General features: G+C 53.4%; 2 protein-coding genes across 3 annotated transcripts in view; one reads left to right on the top strand and one right to left on the bottom strand.

The window, feature by feature from the left end:
* Positions 1 to 20,567, top strand: part of LOC121100748 — a 192,275-nt gene that overhangs the window by 69,871 nt on the left and 101,837 nt on the right. The window contains exon 6 of one of the 2 annotated variants that reach the window (XR_005832523.1): positions 16,481 to 17,085. The exons of the other annotated variant lie outside the window; for it this stretch is intronic. The gene's annotated coding sequence lies outside the window, so the exon portion shown is untranslated. Of the gene's footprint in view, positions 1 to 16,480; positions 17,086 to 20,567 lie in introns of those variants that run through there. 2 annotated transcript variants of the gene reach the window in all.
* NEUROG1 (neurogenin 1) lies at positions 432 to 1,190 on the bottom strand. The gene has a single exon (XM_040622418.1). It carries the CDS (start codon positions 1,188 to 1,190, stop codon positions 432 to 434), a length of 759 nt encoding a protein of 252 aa, XP_040478352.1.

The following is a 20,567-nucleotide window of genomic DNA, read 5'->3' as shown; positions in this document are numbered from 1 at the left end:
TGTATTGTCAGCCGGCTCAAACCGAATTTTCATGCTCGTTTTTCTTCATTAGAGTTCTACAAATTGTAAAATTGACTTTTCACCTCGTCTTCAGGGGCTGATCTGTCCCTTTTCTAAATCACACTGAAGTGGTGGCTGGGGTCAGCTCTGAGCCAGCCACAAAGGAGGTTTTGTGGAGTTCAGAAAGTGCAAAAGGAAAGGCCGTCTAAGGGCGGGCAGGAGGGGCCGGGGGCTGAGGGCTGGAGAAACAGACCAAGGGGCAGCCACGGCGAGGGTGCAGCGACCTAACAAGCGGCTCAGGTATCTCCCACCCCTTTAAAGCTCCTGCTTCCTCCCTCCGCCCGGACTGGGGGGTCCTGAGACTGCAGCTGGGGCTCCATCTACTGCCTGTTGCCTGAGGGAGGGGGGAGGTAATGGTGTCCCTGAAGGGCCTAGTGGTAAGGGATGAAACAGGGCGTCGTGTGGAGCAAGTCTTTGGGCAGGCCGGGGAAGGAGAAAAGGGGGTCGCCGGGGCCGTAGGCGAAGTCTTCTGAGGCGGCGGGGCTACTGGGGTCAGACAGCGGCGAGGCGGCGGCGGCGCAGGGGGAGGCGGCGGCCCCGGAGCCCCAGGACTCGGCGTCGCTGGAGGGGCTCGGGGGCCCGGGCAGGCAGGGGGCGCACTGCGGCGGCAGGAGGCGCTCCCGGGCACCGCCCCCGGGCAGTCCCTGGTCGGCTAGGCGCAGAGTCTCCGCCAGAGCCCAGATGTAGTTATAGGCGAAGCGCAGCGTCTCGATCTTGGTGAGCTTCGTGTCGTCGGGGAAGGACGGCAGCACGCTGCGCAGCGCATCCAGCGCCGCGTTCAAGTTGTGCATGCGGTTGCGCTCGCGGTCATTGGCCTTGACACGCCGGCTCCTGCGCAGCGAATGCAGCAGCGCCTCGGAGCGCACACGCGCTCGGCCCCTGCGCCGTCGCCGCTCCTGCTCGTCATCCTGCGCCCGGGGAGTATCGGAGGCTGCAGGAACCCCGGGAGCGCCTCTGCGCACTGGCACGGGCGTCCCCGAGGCAGAAGCTGGTGGCTGGAGCCTGGCACAGTCCTCCTCGTCGGTGAGGAAGCCGGATAGGTCGCTGCTGCTGCTGCTGCTGAGGCTGCCGCTGCCGCTGCTGGTGGTGCAGTCGAGATCCGAGAGGCAGGTCTCCAGAGAGGCTGGCATCGTTGCGTGGAGCAGGACCGACGGGCAGGTAAGAAGGTTCCTGGAGGACGAGAGCCCGGGCTGAGGGCAGGGTCGCCGGGGCGCACTTACGTTCCAAATGGCCCGGGCCCACCCTGTGGCCGCTGCGAGCGCTAAGGCCTGGAAAGGCGCGGACCGCACCTAGAGCTTGGCTTCACCGCCTCGCCTCGCCTCGCCTCGTCTGGTCTGCAGGGGCCACGCTCCCGGCCGGTCTCCCGAGTGATCTCGCCGGCTAGCAGATCAGCTCGTGTGAGTACCGAGTGTGGCACACGACCGGCCTCAGGACCCCTTAAGTACCCTCCCCAACAATGGGCGCCCCCCTCCCTTGCCACCTCCGCCCCCGTGGCAGCCCCCGTGAACGGAGCGAGGCGGCAGGTCAGCCCCGTGCGGCGCCCGGGTATTTGCATAATTTATGCTCGCGGGGGGCCGCCCCGGCCCCTCCCCCCTCCCGGAGCGTGCCCGTAATTACCGCGGGCCAATCGGCGGCGTCGCGCGGCCCCGGGAGCCGTCTCCGGGCTAAGCCGGCGGGGGCGTCTCCCGGCGGTGAAGCGGAGGCGGGGGCGCCCGGCGATTAGCGGCCGAGGCACGCTCCTCCGGGGGCGGGCCCGGCGCCCCTCGCTGGGGTGGGATGGGGAGGCGGGGCGCCGGCAGGCAAGCGTGAGCTGCGCAGGAAGTTGCGGAAACCTGCAGCCGGCTGGAAGCCTGGGTTCGCTTCCTCTCTCCTGAGGCTGACTGGCCGCGTGGCTTTGGCCAAGTGATTTGACTTCACTTTTCCCATCTGTAAAATGGGGCAGAAGTCTCTCCTGTTGAGGATGATATGAAGTGACGTTCGAGGGACACTGGGAACGGCGCTTTTGTAACGCAGCGCCGGATGAATGGTTGGCAGAGGCAGCGCCCTCTGAACCCAGGGAAAACCCTATCCAAAGACAGAGAGTGGCGCGGTGAAGTTCGTAGAGCAAGGGCAGAGACAAGTGCTCCTGCTCCGTTCAGGTTGGTGAAGAAAGAGGGTAATATCTCTGCTGACCCTCACCTAGGGGCCGGGGTGAGAGAGGGTGGAAGAGCAGTTTGGAAAGTAAAGGAATGGATGGTTTTTCAAGTTGAGAGCAATTTTGGCCAAACACCCCTAACACCACTCTAGTCCCCCAGCCTTCCGACCCCAACAGTTTCCAATGACTTTTAAAGTAAGGCAAGCCTGCGAATCCCCTCCTCTCAGAGAGCCCCCCCCACCCCCTTTTTACTCTGTCTCTCTTGAAGGTGCCTGGAGTGTGAGCCCCCGCTGGGACCTGGCTTTCCTGGCCCAGGAGAGAGGGTAGCAAGCACTCAGCGGAACCACTGCCCCCCCGCCCCACCATTCCTTTCTCTCCCTTAGTGACATAAACACACCTGTTATAGTAGAAGGTTTTCACTCTGCCTGTCACTTTTCTTTGGTCACCAGTGCGCACTTTGGAACAATAGAACCCAGACACCCCCAACTTTGTACCTAGGGAGAAATAGTCACTAAGGAACAGCGCCAGATTATGGGGGGAGGGAGGTTAAAAACAAAAGGAACACCTTTTAGCGAGGTTTCAGTCTTCTCCCCACGATATCTGGTTGATGGCTTCAGGTCTGGTCCCTGCTGTTCTCAGAGCCGTCTCTGCCTGGGACAACTGCCCCCTTTCTACAGGGCTGTTGTCTGGAGGCAGAGCCTGCCTTGGCTGGCTGTCCAGTGCTGGTTTTCTGGCTTAATGGACCCTACCCAGCCCTGCCTTCCCCTCTGTGGTGCCTTACATGTACTCCCAACCTGGAGCTTTAGGGTTGTTACAAGTCACCAGAAGTGGATTTAATCTGGTTAAGCAGAAAAGGGAATTTGTGGGGGTGATACTAGGCATTTGTGTGAGCCTGCTGGAGCTGAGGCATCCTCGCTCTGCTTCTCTGAGGCTCCAGTGCACTCCCACCAGCCTTGATCTGACATTGCTGGGCCACTGTATTATATTCCTGAGACTCTGGTACTAAATCACCATGAACTAGGGCCTTCAAACAGCAGACACTCGTTCTTCAGGAGGCTGGAAGTCTGGCATCAGGGCATCAGCAGCGTTGGCTGTGTTTGGAGGCTGTGAGGGAGAGTGTTTTCTGTGCTTCTCCTAGCTTCTGGTGGTTCCTGGGAATCCTTGGCCTTCCTTGACTTGTAGGTGCACCACTTCCGTCTCTGCCACCTCCTTCTCTGTGTTTCTGTGTCTTCTTTTCTGTTGCTTATAAGGACCCTCATCACTGGATTTAGCGCCCACCCCAGTCTGGGCTGATTTTGTCTTGAAATCCTTACATTAATTCCAGCTGCAGAGAACCTTATTCCAAATAAGTTCACATTCTGAGTTTCTGGGTGGACATATCTTTTGGGGCCACTATTCAACTTACTGCAGCAACTTTTCTAAATTCTTGGAAGAAAGAATCTGTCTGTTCAGGGGAACAGGGTCACTGGAGTGGCCCTTTGTCATTTCTTGGCTGCCTTGCCCCTAAAGAGCCTTCCTGTGGAGGAATTTCAATGCATGAGCACCTCCCTCTCCATTCCTGGCAATTGGGGTATGACCGTGTGACTTAAATGGGGTCAATGGCATGCCCCACTTGGAACTTCAGCTCTGAGCTGGTGACGGTTCGGAGTATACATGTGTTGTGGCAACAACCTGGATGCGCCAGTGGCCAGTGGTGGAAGGTTTGGCTAGGAGCCAGTGGGTATCCTGCCCTAGCTCTTTCGTGGGCCTGCCTTCAGCTGTGGTCCTGCTACCCGTCCCCCAACCCCCCCTATATTCCAAGCCTGGTTCTTTAGTCTTCTTATTGACTGCACAAGAAACCCCATAGGACTTTTCTTAGTAGGACTCTTTTGCTTGAGTTGGCTAGGCTTGATGTCTGAGGTTTGCTAAATAAAACACCAAGTTAAATGCTCCATTGCCAAAGCACGGAGATTGAGGCAACCCATATACCGTATTGCTTGCCTATTCTGGGCCAAGCACTGTGCTAGACACTGGGTTAACAGGGATGAAAACCTGGCTATTGGGGGTCATGGGCTCTGAGCCTCATAAGCCTGGGGTTCACTGCTGGCAGAACCCTTGGAGATTACTCATTGGTGCACTGCACCTCATACCTAGGAAACTGAGGTGGGAGATGGAGGGGTCTTTTCTCTAGGTTACCCCAGGGATCACTGATGATCAAACTAGGCCCATACTCAGGAGTCCTTTCAGGCCCATTCCAGGTTTTTCCATCACTGTTAATACGTACACAGTGAGCACTTCTTGCATGCGGCCCTGTGCCAGATGCTGTGTGTAGAGTCAGGCAGGCCTGTAGTCATGGAGCAGGGAAGATGTGGCCAGGGGAGATGTGGCCACAGAAGGACGACCTGCCACTGGCTGTGAGAGGTACTGAAGGCCCACTGAGGGAACAGATCTGAAGAGCATTATGCACATCTCAAAGGGAAGGGGCGTCATCAGGGAAGGCTTCCTGGCAGAGGGGGACTTGAGAAGGCCTTGAAGGATGACTGGGATATGCACAGACAAATTAGATAGAAGACAGGTATGAAAATGACTGTGGCAGCACCGTGGGGGCCAGTCTGGATGGCGCTTCTATGGGCTTCCAGTGGGAAGAGGGTAGGGGACAGTCGTGGTGGGCCTTGAATGGCCATGGCAGTCTTTCTTCTTCCTCTTTGTCTCCTTCTCCTGTTGCTTTCTCTGAGTAGGGCTATCACAGTAGTTGCAGCGGTTCACTGCACAAGAGCATCCAGTGCAAGTGGGGGGCTAAAATCTAACCTCTCTACCATGTGCCGAGCCATGCACCGTGATTTGGGATGGCATCTTCCCAGAGAGGTGTGCTTTGCAAATGTGCCCAAAGGCACCTTATGAGCTAGCAGTGGCTCCGTGCTGTCTCCCACGTGTGTCCCACTCCTCTGCCCAAGCCTTAGTGACCTGACTGGGCAGGCATCTGAGCCTTGCCCTGCCTACCCCTGGCTCTTGGCCATTGCATGGAGCAGCTCCTTGCCGGACATTAGTGCCTGCCCACTTTGCTTTTCATAAGTGTATCTGAGGCTTGGGTGGGGGCTTTCCTGCAGGTGACCCGCTGCGGATGGAGCTGAGCCCTGGGAGAATGAGAACAAGATGTTAACTTAGGCTCCCATGTGTTCCCTTTGAGGCTCAGAGCACTCTCTTCCAAAGAAATAGTCAGAAGTTTCTGTTGCCCCCCCCCCAACCAGATCCCTTGGAGGCGAGTACAGAGCACATCTGTGGAAGCCCTCCTTCCCAGAGCACACTAGGATGCAGACGACGAGGTGGCGAGGGCCGCACCAGGTACCGTGGCTGCCTAATGTGTGAGCCATCCAATGGCCAATGGGGACAGAGCTAGGTGGGTGAGGCAGATGTTCCAAGGGACTGGATGAAGCAGGAGTTTCTCACGCCGTGGTCACCTGAGGTGGTAGGGATGGTGGGGGACCCCAGCTCCGATGCCCTCCCTCATCAGACTCGGAAGTGGTGATTGATGCTTAGAGCGTCTGTTTGCCCTCATACGGGAATAAATGCCTTGCTTTAGCATCTGCCCTCCTCTCCTGTGCTTACCTGAGCCCGTGAGCACGTCAGACATGCTTCTGTGACAGCTCCGAGGTGCCCCAGGTCATACCAAGACTGGGGCTTCTGTGGTTTTGCTTGCCTGTGTGACAGCTGGGGGTGTGAGGGGAGGGGAGGATCCCCGGAAGGGGTGCAGGGGCTGGAAAGGTCATGCCTCTTCCAGGCAGCTCTGGAGGTCTGACTCAAGACCACTGCAGAAGCAGCAGGGAGGTGATTTGAGCCCCTAACTGAGAGGACCTTTCTGTTGTCAACACCCGCTGAAGGAACCAGCATTTTGGAGAGATGGGAGGAGAGGTTCTCAGGGTTGAGCAAGGCATTTGATGTTTCCAGGCTCTTTTGAGTTTCTTGGTTTCTTTCTTTCTTTTTTTTTTTTTTAAGGAAGAAAGGCCAAAATAGGAGAAAAGAGTGGCAAATTATGAATGTTTACCTGCAGTAAATGAATGTGGTCAGCATATACAAATACAAAGCTGTCTGTGCTGCCCATAAGACAATTTTAGAATTTTTAAAATATTTTAAATTTATCTTTGAAGAAATCTCTACACGCAACATGGGGCTGGAACTCACAACCCTGAGATCGAGAGTTCCGTGCTCCAGTGACCGAGCCAGCCAGGCGCTCCAGAGGTTTTCAGCATTTCTAAAAGAGCACCAAATCCTCATATGTGTCTGTATGGAAGCAGATTTAAATTTGCGGGTGCATATCTTCTTCCTCTGGCCTTGTCAGTGACTCAGGGACCACGCGTGTGACTTCATTTCGCGTTAGTACCCACAGCCTTTGAGCCCTTTTGTGGACATGAAGCTGAGCCAGATGGCTTCCTCGCCATCCTCCCTTTCAGTGATCAGAAACATGTAAGCCTGAGATTGAACAAACTGCCTTTCAGAGATGCTGCTGTGGGATGAGGCTGAGGGGGGTCCGTGTCCTGCAATTCCACGTGCTGACATGCTAATATGGATGTGTTGGGTGGGGTGGGGGGAAGGACATCATCGCATTTCATACTTTCTCCCAAACTGTTTTAGCTGAGAGTTAGCATTCCGCATCCACACCAGTTGTTACATGGAATATTAATTTCAAGAGTGCTGTGGTATCTACGTGTAGATCTGGATTTTGTTACAGGCAATGTTCTTCTGTTTTTACAGTATACACGAACTCTCCGATGCCACTGAGGATAAGAGAGGTGAAGGGTGTCGGTGCCTTACCCAGCCACTCATCCACCCGGGTGTGGGGCACAGGGCAGTGCAGTGTACAGAGTTTATAAGGCAGATTTTTTGCACAAAGCAAAGCCGTGCGAGGGCCACCCTTTCCACACTGTTCCAACTATCACCGTGGAGGTCTTGCTGGAGCTACCTGTGGGGAGGGATGGCATTGGTTTGGTGGGTGGCATTTTAGAAAGAGAAAACATTGTAATCTTTTTTATTAGAAAAAAGGAAGAAAAAGGTGCAGTTACTCCAGAGGAAGGGATGAAGGAGGATGTCGGACCGAGAGGCACACAGTATTCCTTTCAGTCTGTGAAATACACCCGTAGATATGCGTTTCCATCTAAGAGAAGCGGGGTAGGGTTGGGGAGTGGAAAGGAGAAACAATTCCCTGTTTTCTTTACTGATGACCCATGACAGTTGTGGAAGGGGGGGGGTAAAAGGGAGGGGGAAACGAGGCAGGAGGGGGGAAACAGAGGGGTCTTTCAGTGACAGAGCAAGGAAAATGGCAAATTATCCATGGTTTCCAGAAATCCATGGAGGCCCCCTCGGCCCCTGCCCTGCTAAATACAGTGCCGGCTGTATGCATTTCCCACCTCAGAGATGTCTGCTTGAATATTCTGTGGCATTGTATACTGATGTGTTTGGTTGTGTACAATCTGCCTACTTGTGGGATGAATGTTGGCCTCCAGGGGAAGTCCTGGTGCAAATCAACTTTATTCTAGTGCTGTGTAAGAAATGCCTTCCAAAAACATATTGGTCAGTTTTGCAGCCAAATAAATTCTTTCCACAAGAAAATTTCAAATTTGATTGGAGTTCTGAAGCCTAGTGGCAGGGACAATATGTGCTTGGGCTCATCCAAGGTTTGAAGTGTGTTTGTGGTTTGGGTCAGTCTTGGGTAAAACAATGTCCTCTTTGTGCCCAAAGTACAGTGGGGGGGGTGCGAAGGGGGTGTGCAGGCTTGTGCAGGGAGGGCCCACGGGGTGCAGGCCCTGAAATGAAGAGGGAGCAGGCAGAAGGTGCTCACCCCCCACCCCCCTCAGCAGTGAGGCCTGGAATCATATTCACATCAGCTGCTTGAGGCTAGAATCAGTCCAGAACCTCCTTCAAAGCCTCTGAGTTTTGCCTTCATAGATTTCTTGAACTCTTCTGGGCTCAGATTTAGCAACAAAACAAAACAGAGGCCCTGCTGTTGCTGTCCCTAGATTCAGCTCCCCAAATCCAGGCCGCACCTGCCACGGGATATTCCTAAAGCCAGAGTTCATTTTTGTCTGTTTCGTGTTTTTGAACCCTTAAGAACATCTTCAGTGAAGATTAAAAACACCCCCCTCCCTCCAAGATGCTTGTGGGTCAAGTGTGGGAAAACTGTGCGAGGGTGTTTTCTCCTGTGTGTACAAAAGAAGTCGCAGTGAAATTTATCCTAATGGAATTTGACTATCGTTTAATGGAGAGAATTCTGAAATAAACAGAACAGAGAAATAGCTGAAGTGTTTTCCTTTTGCTTTTCTCTTCCTTAATGCTGCAGCTACATAAATTCATGTTGGGTTGGAACACAAACGCATTTTGTTTGTAGTAATTAAAATGTTTTAATGAGACAACCATAAAATCCACCATTAATTATTTTATTTCAAACACTTCTGCCTTCTTTTGAACCAGGTCTATTTAGAAATAGTTTAGAGAGTAGCCTGCAGTTTTATTCTTTCCTCTGCATTATACACAGGAGTGGAGAAGTCATTTATAAATAATTACACAATGTTTTGGGTCTTTGGGCTTGTATAATATATCAAAGCGATTAGTACACTTATTGTTCCATTGTAAATGCTTTTTTTCTCCTTTCAGTTTCACTTGCCTTGTCTTCTAGCTAAACCTTTTTCTGGAACTCTTTTGTCTTCTTCATTCTTTTTGCTTGTTACAGTCCGGGAGCATTCTTCTTATTCAAACACTCGCAGCAGGGGCAAAGAAAGCGACTTCGGCCGCATCTTAAGTTTTACCGTAACTTTCTGGCATTTTCTTTTCTTCCCGTTTTCCCAGACTACCTAGGGGCAATGAAGAATTATAACTTACATGAATTATTGGTACTCCCCTTGAGTTAAAGGGGGAGGAAAGTGCCTCATTTTCTATGCCCCCCTCCCTCCCCGGGGACCGAGCGAGCGGGCGGCCCGAAACAATGTATTTATCACTTTGCACGTCTTTGGGCCGCCGGCCGCGCCCGCACGCCCCCTCCCTCGCCGCCGCCGCCGCTGCCGCTCCTTTCACCGAGCCACCAATCCAGGATCCCGGGCCGGGGAAGGGGGTCCCGGAGCCGTGAGGCCGAGGAGAGCGAGAGGGCCAGGGCGCGGCGGGGCGGGCCGCGTGCGGGGATTAGGGCCGCACGAGAGGAGACTACGCCGCGGCCTCCAGCCACGTGAGGAGGGACGGGGCTTCAGAGGTGCCCCTCAGCTAATCCTTGTTATCCGGCGGGCCCGCCGCGCAGGAGCCCGGGCCTGCTGCTCGGGGCTGGCTCCCCCGCCCGCCCCCCGGAGCCCGCCGGCCGCTGAGGCAGCCCGGGGCCCGCCTGCGGGACGGCGGGGCCGGGACCCCGGAGTCCCGCAGGTCAGGGTGCCGTCGGGGGAGCTCGGGCACGGGGTGGCCGCGCGCGTGGGGACGCTTCCCCGAGAAGAAGTTCGGGGGCGGAACACCCACGGGAGCGGGCGCGCTGCCTACCCCCGCTCCGGGGCGGGGGGGCGTTCCCGAGGCCGGCGCGCGCTCGGCCCCGCGGCCCCCGCCCCCGCCGCCCGGGCGAGCGCGCGGCGCAATCTGTCAGGCCCTCGGCCCGTTTCCATTTGAAGGGCGCGCCGGGCGCCTTGGGAGCGCTGAATGGCCGCTCGCGGTCGGGCGGGCGCGCACGCCCCGCGGCCCGGGCTGGATTTGGCCGCATTTGCATAGCAGGTGCTGATGCTTGTCCATTCTTACTTAAAGAAGTTTTAATATGGGATAAATTACCAGGAATTAGGAGCAGGCGTGGGCGGGAATAAAGGATCCGTGTCGCCCGTCTTCTTACGGCCGCCTGGCGCGGGGAAGGAGAAAAATATTAAGTGAGATTCGACTTTAGAAGTCGTCTCCTTAACAAGCTACAACCTACCCACCCCCGGCCCCTCCCTGCCAAAGAGCCAAGAGAAAACAGGAGGCAACTTTAAGCAATTTGATTTTAGAATCTCTTCTGCAGCCAGTAAAGCAATAATCCCAGGGATAGTAATACGATTAGCGATCCGAGATCTTTGAGTCAGAAAGTCGGCTTGAGTTTAAAATGTTAATCCTGACCCTAATCCGCCCTGTTGGCCCAGCGGAGTGCTGTGCCACGGAGTTTATGTTTTCTTTCTCTACTCTTAAAGGACCATCAGGTGAGGCCCATGTTGGCCCATTTCTTGAAGACAGGGAGAGTACACCGATTTGCCCAAGGTGATAGCCCCCGCCTTCTCTGGGCAGGGGTGCTGGGCTTCCCCTTCTCCCTGGGAACAAGGCCCATGTGGCTGTGCTGGCTTCCAGGGTTCATTCCATCTGTTTGGAATCTTGCAAAGGCTTGGACCAAAGAGGATTTTCAAAAAGATGGGATTTTGAAGGACTAGGGTTGGGACAGCTCATCCACCCAGCCCTGTCTCCCAGCCTTCTTTAAGCCAGACCCCAGGGTGTCCTCTTCAAATGGATGGCTGGTTTTCAGGTTTTTAGATTCTTGGGGACTGGAGAAGGGGAGTGGCTGCCTCACACTGTAGCCTGCCAGACTGGGGGTCTGCTTGTCATATTTGTGGGAGAAATGCCTGGCATCTGGGACCCTTACAGGGTCTCCCATACCTGGCGGACTGAGTAGGGGCCGTGGTGAAGAAAGGGTAGACCAGCATGAGCTCTGCTTCCCCAGTGCTCTCCACACCAAGGTTCTGTCAGACATGCTGTCATAGGTCTGGGACAGCAGGCTGCCTTCTATGTGAGGGACAAACGTCAAGTGGTTCTTCTCTCCTTTGCCTTCTTGCTAAGGTGCTTTTCTCCTTCCCTCTCAGGCCCACACACTGCTTTTCAGAGTTCAGCCCCCTCTGATCTCTAGCAGTTTGTCTCTCTGGGCACGGACTGATCTCACTTTGGGGCAGGATCGCACCTGCGATCTTGCGGGCAGGCCTCTGGCTTGCTCCGAGCGCCTCCCAACATGCCTGCTTTTCCTGGAAGGCAGTGTGAGATGCCCAAACGGACCATATGGTTTGGAGTGAGAGCCTTGGAGCCCACAGACAATGGGGGAAGTGAGAGGCCCAGGTCAGTGGCAGAGCTTGCGCGGCTGCAAACCTCTCTTTCAGCCTAATGAAGCTGTTGTCTGGGGGTAATGATGCAAATGCCCCGGCCCTTTCTCGCCACGATAGTCTAGAACGTGATTTGTCATACAATCTGAATCTTTGGGAGGACTTTAGACGGAACCTCCCCCAAAGATGGAGATGAGCCATATGTGCACTTTGCATCTGAAGTAGGGGTGGGGGCGGCGGAGGGGGGTAGGACAGGGCCCACTCCGACTTCTCTGATGGACTGCCTTCTGACAGCCAGGAGGACTCCGTCCCCAAGAGCCCAGTGCCACCTGACCCCAGGGGGCTTATGAGTGGGTGCAGTGCCCTCGTGTCTAATGACAGATCAGCCATGTGTGTTGGAAAAAGATGCAGAGGATCTGGATATTCTAAGTAGGGTGATCACTGTGTCCCTCATTCCTTTTTTCTAAGCTGTGTGATGAGGACAGGGAAGGGGCCATTCTGGATGAAGTGCTCACGTAACTGTGCCTAGATTTTGCTGTGCTGAGCACCCCAGCTGACGTTAATTGCAGCCAGGGTGGACACTTGAGTATTTCTGAAGCAGAAATAGTAAAAGAGAAGCAGGCACTAGGTGATAGGCATGGTGAGCCTGGGGCAGGTGGGGAAGACACAAACCAGAGTGAGAAGGATAAGCAGGAAAAGTGTGAAAATCAGCTCCCACTGTGTGTGTGTGCTGAAGGAGAAGGTAGTGATTGCTCTTCACAGGAAGGGAGCCAGCTTCACTTGCACGTGCAGCTGTGAGTGCCCGCAAAGTCTGGGCACAGAAATACATTACTCATGATCAATCTGAGTAAAGCAGACTGCCGTGGAACGCATTGATCTAATGGCCCTTGTTTCCTGGACTCAGTAGAGAAGCACCAGAGGCCCACTATGACCCTAGTAATAGCAATAACAATGTGGGATGGGGAGAGAGAAGGGTCTGTGGGATGGAGTCTGCCCTAGAAAGGGAACAGGAGAAGCAGAGGTGACACAGTCACATCTGCCATAGGTGAGGCCTTTCTTTTCTGCCACACCCTCTCTGTGCCCTCAGGCAAAGTGCCTGGCCTCCCATAGCTGGTGCTCAAAGGGTGTGTGTGGAGAGAAGGGTTTTGTGTGTGGGCACTGGGTGTTCATGTATGTGTGTCTGCCTGTGTGTGGTGGACATGCATGTACACATGTGTGCACATACCCAGCCCTTCCTCACCTTCAGAGCAGGGAACTGCAGCTCTCCTCTGGGATCGCCCCACCTCTGTAACCTGAGAGTTGGCCCACAGGTTGGCACCGCAGCCCCAGGCTTTGGTGGCAGAGGGCTTGCTGGGTGGGTATCTGTTCAGTCATTCTGTGGTGGTGTAACTTTAGGAGTTAGAATGGGATGGGGTGGGAAATGGAGGACCATAATCTGAGGAGAGGTCCCTAATTACCCCTGCTGGCTGTGGGGGTCAGGCAAGGGCAAATTGAAACCCTCGTCACGCCTTTACTGCCAATCACACGCATGGCCACAGGTAAGTCGTAGCCAAGCTCTGCCAAAGCCCAGGCCACATGATACTCTTTCTGCTCCCTCAGATGCCCCCAGCCTCCTCTCTGGACACTGAAGGAGAGGGAGAGGGGAGCTACTGCGGTGACAACACCAACTCTCAAAGCCCTAACCACAAGCTGCTCACCGCAGCACCTGGACACCTGTTACCACCGAGGGCTTTATCCCGGAGTGGGGGCTGGGTGGTGGCTCTCCGGGAGTCTGGGGTGGGGTGGGGGTGGGGTGCTGGGAAGCCAGCCAGACTAGAGTTTCTGCTCAATCTCGAGCTCTGCAGAAATCTTTCTAAAGCATCCCTGTCTTTTTTCCTGCTTTAACAAATATGTTCCAGATACCCCGGTTAGCGCGAGCCCTGGGAACGCCCGGGTCAAGATGCTCAGTGCAAGTCCTCTTTACTGCTCGACTCCGCCGTCATCATCAACATTCACATTGATATAAATACTGTTTCTGAACAATTTTTTTCAGAGGGACGTTGAGCTTCACCCTCAATATGCATAATTTTATTAAACTTGCAAGCCTGTGTTTTTTAACCTGCCTTTCAAATATGAGGACACTGAGGCCCAAGGGGGTTAAGATACATGACCAGAGTCATGAGGCTGGTAGGCGCTAGAGCCAAAGTCGGAGACCAGGGCTATCTGGCTTCAGTGCCCATGACATTGACCACTCATCATCTCCCTTTCCCACTTTATATGAACACCCACTCCGGGGCCAGCTCCACTCAGGGGCTGGGGACATGGGATGGAAACCACAGCCCTACTTTGTGGGGGAGGGCAGCTGTCACAGGTGTGGGAGAGGGAGGTCTGTTCTTGTCTGTTGGTTGGTTGCTGTTGTGGGGAAGGGCTGTGACCATGGCATACAGGAGATGTTGTTGGCTTTGAAGTCAGCTTCTGTCCTTGTTTTCTTGGTGGCAGTTAAGAGGCCTTGCTTCTCTCTGCTACCTTGAGAAAATCCTTCTTCTCTCACTCTCTGAATCTCAAAAACAATGGCAGGGTAGGAGACAGAGGGGTGTTAGGTGTCCCCAGGGCTTGCAGTCCAGGGGGAGACCTCCAGGATCCAGTGCTGCCCTCATCTGAGGTCACCTGGCTGTGTGACATTGCATGTTTCCCTCTCCTCTCTGGTCTCCCTGTCTGGTTGGTGAGCTGAGCTTTGGAGGGGCCAGAGAGCGGAACCGTGCTGAAGAGCTGAAGCCAGCAGCCTCTCTGAGTGACGAAGGGGATACTCTCTGTGCTCTTTGTGGTGTGGAGTTCATGGTTCTAGAGTTTGTGGGCTGTCCTGGGCTTCTTGTTCTCATGGATCTTAGCACCAGGAGACTCTGAGTTACTCATGTGCATTGGTTCTGTAGTTGTTCATTTAATTCATTTGTTCACTCATTCCTTCATTGCCAGGGTGTTAAATCAACTTCTCCTGAGTAGAGAAGATCATTTAACTTCCCTGCCTAAAACCCTTCAGAGGTTTCCCATGGCCCTCGGTATAGAATAACTCCGTCTTTTATCTCTAGTTAACAAGGCTCGATGCTCTGTGCCCCCTGCCAACTTGGGGGTGTCTTGTGGGGTATCTCAACCTCATGGAGAGGGCCAGTTCCTCTGCCCTCTGGGTTCCAGCAACACTGGTCTCCATTTAGTGCCTTTCAATGCTCTTAGGGCTTTGAGCTTATTGCCCTGGGGTGCTCTCCCCGCGCTGGCTCCTTCTCAGAGGAGGACCTCCTGATGATCCTGGCCAAAGCCACCCTCCATGACCCCGGCCGGTCACTCTGCATCACAGCACTGACTCCACCAGCCCGTCAATGTGTGGGCAGCCTGCATACTTATTTGCTCGCTGTGCCTTGTCTGTGTCTCTGACTTATCTGAGGGTTCCACGTGGGGCAGTAACCGCTGTCTCCCCACGACCAGAACCGTGTTTGCTGCATAAGAGATGCCCAATATGTTTTATGGTTGAATGTGGACCTGGATTTGGATATATTTTAAATGGTGAAGTGTGTGTGCCTTGCTATCATGTGTGTCTCCACCTCCCCAGCTCCAGGAAAATCTGGGCAGAAGAGAGTGTGTCACGTGTGTGATTTAGCTTTCATGGAGTGTGCAGCTGGGTGCTTCTGAGGGTGTTGTGTCCACGATGGGTGTCTCTCTAGGCATGGGGACATTTTCTGACTTGGCTGGATGTAGCACATTTCTTACTTGGGCTTGACTCCTCTAGGATGATTTTGTGTCTTGCTTGAATCCATGGGACTCCCTGAGTCACCCTGTTTGTGCCCAGAGGAGACTGCCGTACCTGCTGGAGTAGATGTCTCTTCGCTTTATGAGAGAGCTGTGCAGGCATGCCTCTCTAAGCAGTGTGGGAATGGATGGGGACCCGGAGAACAGACATCCCTGGAAAGCTTATGAGTTCCAGGGAAGAGGAGGGGTCCCTCAGTACAGGGTAGGGGCTGAGCGGTTGCTGGGGGCAAGCGATACCTGGGTGGTGGCCATCAGGAAAGCCACTTGGAGTGGCAGGGGCCGGGGTGCCTCTCGGTTGCTTCCAGGAATCCACGTGTGATGGTATGTTTAGGGTGGGAATGTCAGGGGCCCTTCCCACCAACAAGCTCTCATCCCTCCTCTCAGTTGCTCCCCTCCTTCCCCCAAGTCCTGGCTCTGCCCACTGAGCTGTGGCAGGGGGTCCAGCCCAGGGCTGCATGTGGGAGAAGACGCCATTCCTGCCCTCAAAGAGCTGGTTGTCTGCCTACAAATCAGAACACGGGTGGGCAAAGCAGCCAGTGGACAGAGTTCAAACACAACACTGCCTGAGTGTTCTCATGCACTCAGCCAGTCATCCACCAGTCATTTATGGGATACCTCCCGGGTGCAGGGATCACTGTGTGCAGTGCTGGGAAACCCGAGGAAAATGAAGCTGCTCTCCTGGAATGTACATTCTAACGGGAAAAGAGAGCACAGTCACAAAAATGAGTACACACGTAAGGTAGCAGGTGGTAACAAGTGCTAAATAAACAGGGTGCCACGGGGGACAAAACAGGAGAGCCCTACTCTAGCTGAGGTGACAAGCACAATCGCTGAGAAGATGACTTGGAAGCCGAGACTTAAAGGATGAGAGAGAGCCAGCCATGGGGGGCTGAAGGGGGAGAGCATTGCAGGCAGAGGCCCTAGCAAGTGCAGACTTCGGGGCAGGAATGAGCTCGTAGTGTGTGATGAACTGATGGAAGACCGGTGTATTTTGAGAAAGCCTTTCCAAGCAAGGTGCAAAATTTGGGCAGGCAGTGCAGGTCAATGTAACACTTGCCATGTGCCTAGCACACTCTGGTGTTACACCTGATTTAATCCTCCCACCATCTCAGTGAGGTGTGTACTGCTGTCTTCCTGTCCTGGGAAGGTGGTGGTGGAAGCTCAGAACAGGTGAAGCCAATTGCCAGAGGCCAGGCAGCAAGGCACGTGGTGGAATAGGATTTTGAACTGATTCAAGAGCCCAAGTTCATAACTGCTGGGTGATTCTGTCTCCCAGTGTCCAGGGAAACGAAGCAAACTGCCCGTACCTGCAACGTGGAAAGGGATACAGAAGGGAGAAACCAGAGAAGATTGTAGTCATGGCCTTAGGCTGTTGGGAGATCATGTAGAGAGGTGTGTGCATAATCATACGACTGAAAAGTCATCATTTATTCCCGGAGTAAAGAGTTTATTACTTTTACAGGAGTCGTGCTTCCAATGAAGCCACTTACCCATCTAAAGGCAGAACGCAGCGCCACCTGTCGGTGAAAGAGGGTGACGGATGTCTGACTCAAGAGGACCCGTGGATCCATCATCACCCATGAAGTGTCAGTCATCTCCTGGGTGCAGGCCTGCCTTGGACGGGGTGGGGTGGGTAAGGGTGTGCAGGAGAACCCGGAGGCCCAGCTCTGCTTCCGGCTCGAAGGCCGAGTTGGGAGGTTGAGCTGCCTACTTTGGTCCCTCGTCCTGGGCACCAGTGGCTCTCAGAAAATAAACGGAAGTGGGACGTGTCAGAAGCGAAGGATCTGGGTTGGCTTGAGGAACATGGAGAGTCTCCGGCAAAGCAGCATACCTGAGCAAGCACATATTTTTACAGAAGCTGCTCACTGCAGTATTGTTTGAAATACAAAAGGTGAAAACGACCCCTGCAAGAGGAGCGGTAAATAAAGTATGTTGCCTCCATATAGAAGAACACTGTGTAGCTGTAAGAAAATAATAAAAACCCTTTTTAGGTACCCATGTAGAAAAGTATCCAAGGTACATTAAGAGAGAAAAACAAAACAAGAGCCGAGACTAACAGGGTGTATAATAGGCCATGTGCATATGTATATACATATATATATGTATTTATATATATGTCTATATAAAGAGGGAATATAAAATAAATATTCATTTTGCTTGGCTAAGCCTAAGAAAACTCTGAAGCATGCATGGAAAACTGTTAACACAGTGGTTGCCTGAGTGAATGTGTGGAGACAGGAATGGCTGGGAGACCATCTATCTTATAATGTATCTTTGGATTATTTTTTAATTTTCAAATTAAGTGTATTATTCCATATTCAAGTTAGTGGCTTTAAAAAACTTTTGAAAAATTCATAAATAAGCAAAAAGTAAAATGGAATTCTGATCCCACTGCAGCTCAGCCCTGCTTCTCCTCCCCTGGGCCTTTGCTGCCTTGAGTCTAGAGCTGATAAACCTTAGTGGGTCATGCGTGGTCCAGAGTTCTAGAATCTGAGAACTTTCATGGATTACGCACTGAATTGGAAACACTGTAAACCTTGTATGTGTAAGATAAGTTGTTTCTCAAAGGGTTCTTGTTAGGCTTTGCTCCACTGTATTTTCTCATTCCTTGATATCAAGATTCACCAAATTGCATCACAAGCTTTCTGTACTTTATTGCAGTTGGGGTTGAGTGCAGGTGGCTATTCATTTAGTTGGTGTCAGATGTTTACTGAGCACCTATTAGGTTTGGATACTGCTCTTATTCCCGGGAGTGTCACAGAGAAGCCTTGGCCTCGGGTTCCACCCTTGAGGGGGCTCACCATCTAGGAGGAGAACAGGGAGCTGTTGGTGACTCCCGTTAAGGGATCACTCAAGCCTGCCTGACAAAACTAGGAAGGCTTCAGGGGCGCCTGGGTGGCACAGCGGTTAAAGCGTCTGCCTTCGGCTCAGGGTGTGATCCCGGCGTTATGGGATCGAGCCCCGCATGGGGCTCCTCTGCTGGGAGCCTGCTTCTTCCTCTCCCACTCCCCCTGCTTGTGTTCCCTCTCTCGCTGGCTGTCTCTGTCTCTGTTGAATAAATAAATAAAATCTTAAAAAAAAAAACAACTAGGAAGGCTTCAGGGAGGAGGGAGTGCTTACATGGAGACTCAGAGCATGCGTGGTAAGCAGATGTTCCTCCAGCATAGAAACACATGCCTTCTGTTTCTTTTTCTTAGTTTCCATTAAAATGATTGTAAGAACAACTTTCTCTATACCGTGGTCACAAAGAGGTGGTTGTTGCTTCCTGTTTACAGCTCATAGCGCAGCTGGCAAAGCCTCTGATCTTCCTGCCCTGCCCTGCGGCCCCTGCCTGCATCCTGGGCCTGGCTCTGTCCACCACAGCAGCTGAGGCACACGGCCCTGTGGCTGGTGCCAGGGCCTTGCTCACTGGGACTCAGCCTCCTATTGTGCTCTGTGTGGTGGGGGAGCCTCCTAGGGTAGGTTATTCCCTGCCAAGGCCTCATAACTAGGCTGTGTTCCCTTTGTGACCTCAGTTTACCTGTTTGTGAAATATGAGGGTTGGACAAGGGGACCTGCTGAGACCTTCTAGAACTCAGCCTCTCGCACCATGATGCTAAACACATGGGGAAGCTCACAACATTTCCCAGGGAATGGAGCCCAGTGTATTCAAGTGGGCACGGCCTCCCTCCACTTTTCTGTCACAGTAAAGATGATCTTTCTCTGAGACTCAATCAGGGACAGTGTGGCTCCTTGAAAGAACATTTGAGAGGAAGTTCAGGACAGATCTGGGTCTAGGTTGAGGCCTTTCCCCTTTCAGGCCTCAGTCCCTCATCCTGGGTCACCAAGAGGGCAATGGATGAGGCCCTTTTCAGCTCCAACTTTACCAGAAGCATCCCTGGTCCCTCAGTGGCAGGTGTGGAGACCGGGTCGTTTAGGCCAGCCCTCTCCTTAGCTTCCTGGATGTGCTTTTTGGACATCTCCTGGGAATGAATGGGAGCTCTGTATGTGTGCAAGCTCTTACTTAGCAAGTGCTCCCTAAAGGGGAGCTAGGGGGTACCTGTAGGGGCAAGGGGCTGAGGAGGAGGGGGCAGGAGAGTATTTTGGCCCTTCCTTCCACACAGGGAGGGGCTACCATCTAACTTTGAACATTATTATCTCCAGTGAATTTGTAACTAAAAATTACAGGCTGGAGAGAAAGTAGGTATCCTACAACTTTGAATTTGTCTCTGTTTCCAGATCATACCATATTATACTATGAATTCATAGCTCTTTTTTTTTTCAAAGGATTTTATTTATATATTAGAGAGAGGGAGAGAGAGTATGAGTGGGGTGGGGGGTGTACAGGGAGAGGGAGAAGCAGGCTCCCAGCTGAGCAGGGATGGTGCTCAATCCCAGGACCCTGGGATCATGACCTGAGCTGAACGCAGACACTTAACTGACTGAGCCACCCAGGTGCCCCCAAATTCATAGTCTTAAAAGTCTGACAAAATCTTAGGGGTCCTGTGACTAAATTTCATGTCGCGTTTAGCAGAGGTTCAAAGTATTCACTTATTAAATGTGGAACAGAGACGCCATAGCATTCTGTTTTGGTACTTTGTCCTGTTGAAGGCCTCACTGGAGCAGTGTGGGAAGGTACTTGGAGGGGCTTTCAGGAGCTGACACACAGCCATGGTCCTGGGTGGGACCTGGGCTAGCTTCCACACGGGCGACTTTTCCTCCGAAGGCACAGTTTGGAAGGGGGAGAGGGAGGAGGAGGCAAAGGTGTCCGTGAACTTGTGGGTGAAGTCTTTATTTGGAGCGTTTCCCAGCCCTCCTGCTCCCTCTGGGGCTGCTGGGCCACCTCCAGGGAGCTGCGTGAGCGGCCACAAGGTGGAGCTCGGCTCCCGCCTCCCAGAGGCCTCTGCTCGCCTGGGGAGCCCTTTTCCAGACTCCAAACCTGGGAGGTGGGTGCAAAGGACTTGGACAGAAAAGTGTTCAGAAGCACCCCCCCCACCCCCACCCCAGTCCCTTGACGGGGATCATAAAATCTCTGCCTTGAAGGAAATCCCCTCTCCTTGGCACCCACACCAGCCCCTCCTGCCCCGCCACCTTAGGGGCCGTCTCCTTCACCACAGGCCAGGGAACAGAAGCTCGGAGGGGTTGCCCAGTCCCCAGAGCCGTTCTGGGGCAGAGTCCAGCTCCCAAGTGCACATTTTCCCCGGCGCGGATCCTACCTTGTATCACGGGCCGTCCGTCCTTTCCCGTCCTTTCCCGTAGGTCGCTGCTTTGCCTTATTCCAGGAGGTGTCCGTCTCTCCTCAGCAAGTGGCGCTCCCTGAGATCGTGCCCTGGGCGGCCGGTTACTGCCCCACCACATGAGCTCTGCGCTTGCGAGGCACCCTACATGTGTAAAGAGAGAAAGAAAACATTGCTGTTAAAAAAAAAAAAAAAAACTCGCTTCTTTTTTGAAAAGGTAGTGTATGCACAGAAATAAAAGGCCAACAGTATGGAGGAGAGTCTGATGAAAGGAAAGTGCCCCTCTGCTGACCTGGTTGCCAGCATCTTTCCCCGGAGGTAACCCTTGTTACC

This window comes from Ursus maritimus, unplaced genomic scaffold (assembly GCF_017311325.1).
Source record: "Ursus maritimus isolate PB19 unplaced genomic scaffold, ASM1731132v1 scaffold_5, whole genome shotgun sequence".
Classification (NCBI taxonomy): Eukaryota; Metazoa; Chordata; class Mammalia; order Carnivora; family Ursidae; genus Ursus; species Ursus maritimus.
The sequence above is the reverse complement of the archived record's forward strand: the minus strand, read 5'-3'. Positions and strand labels throughout refer to the sequence as shown.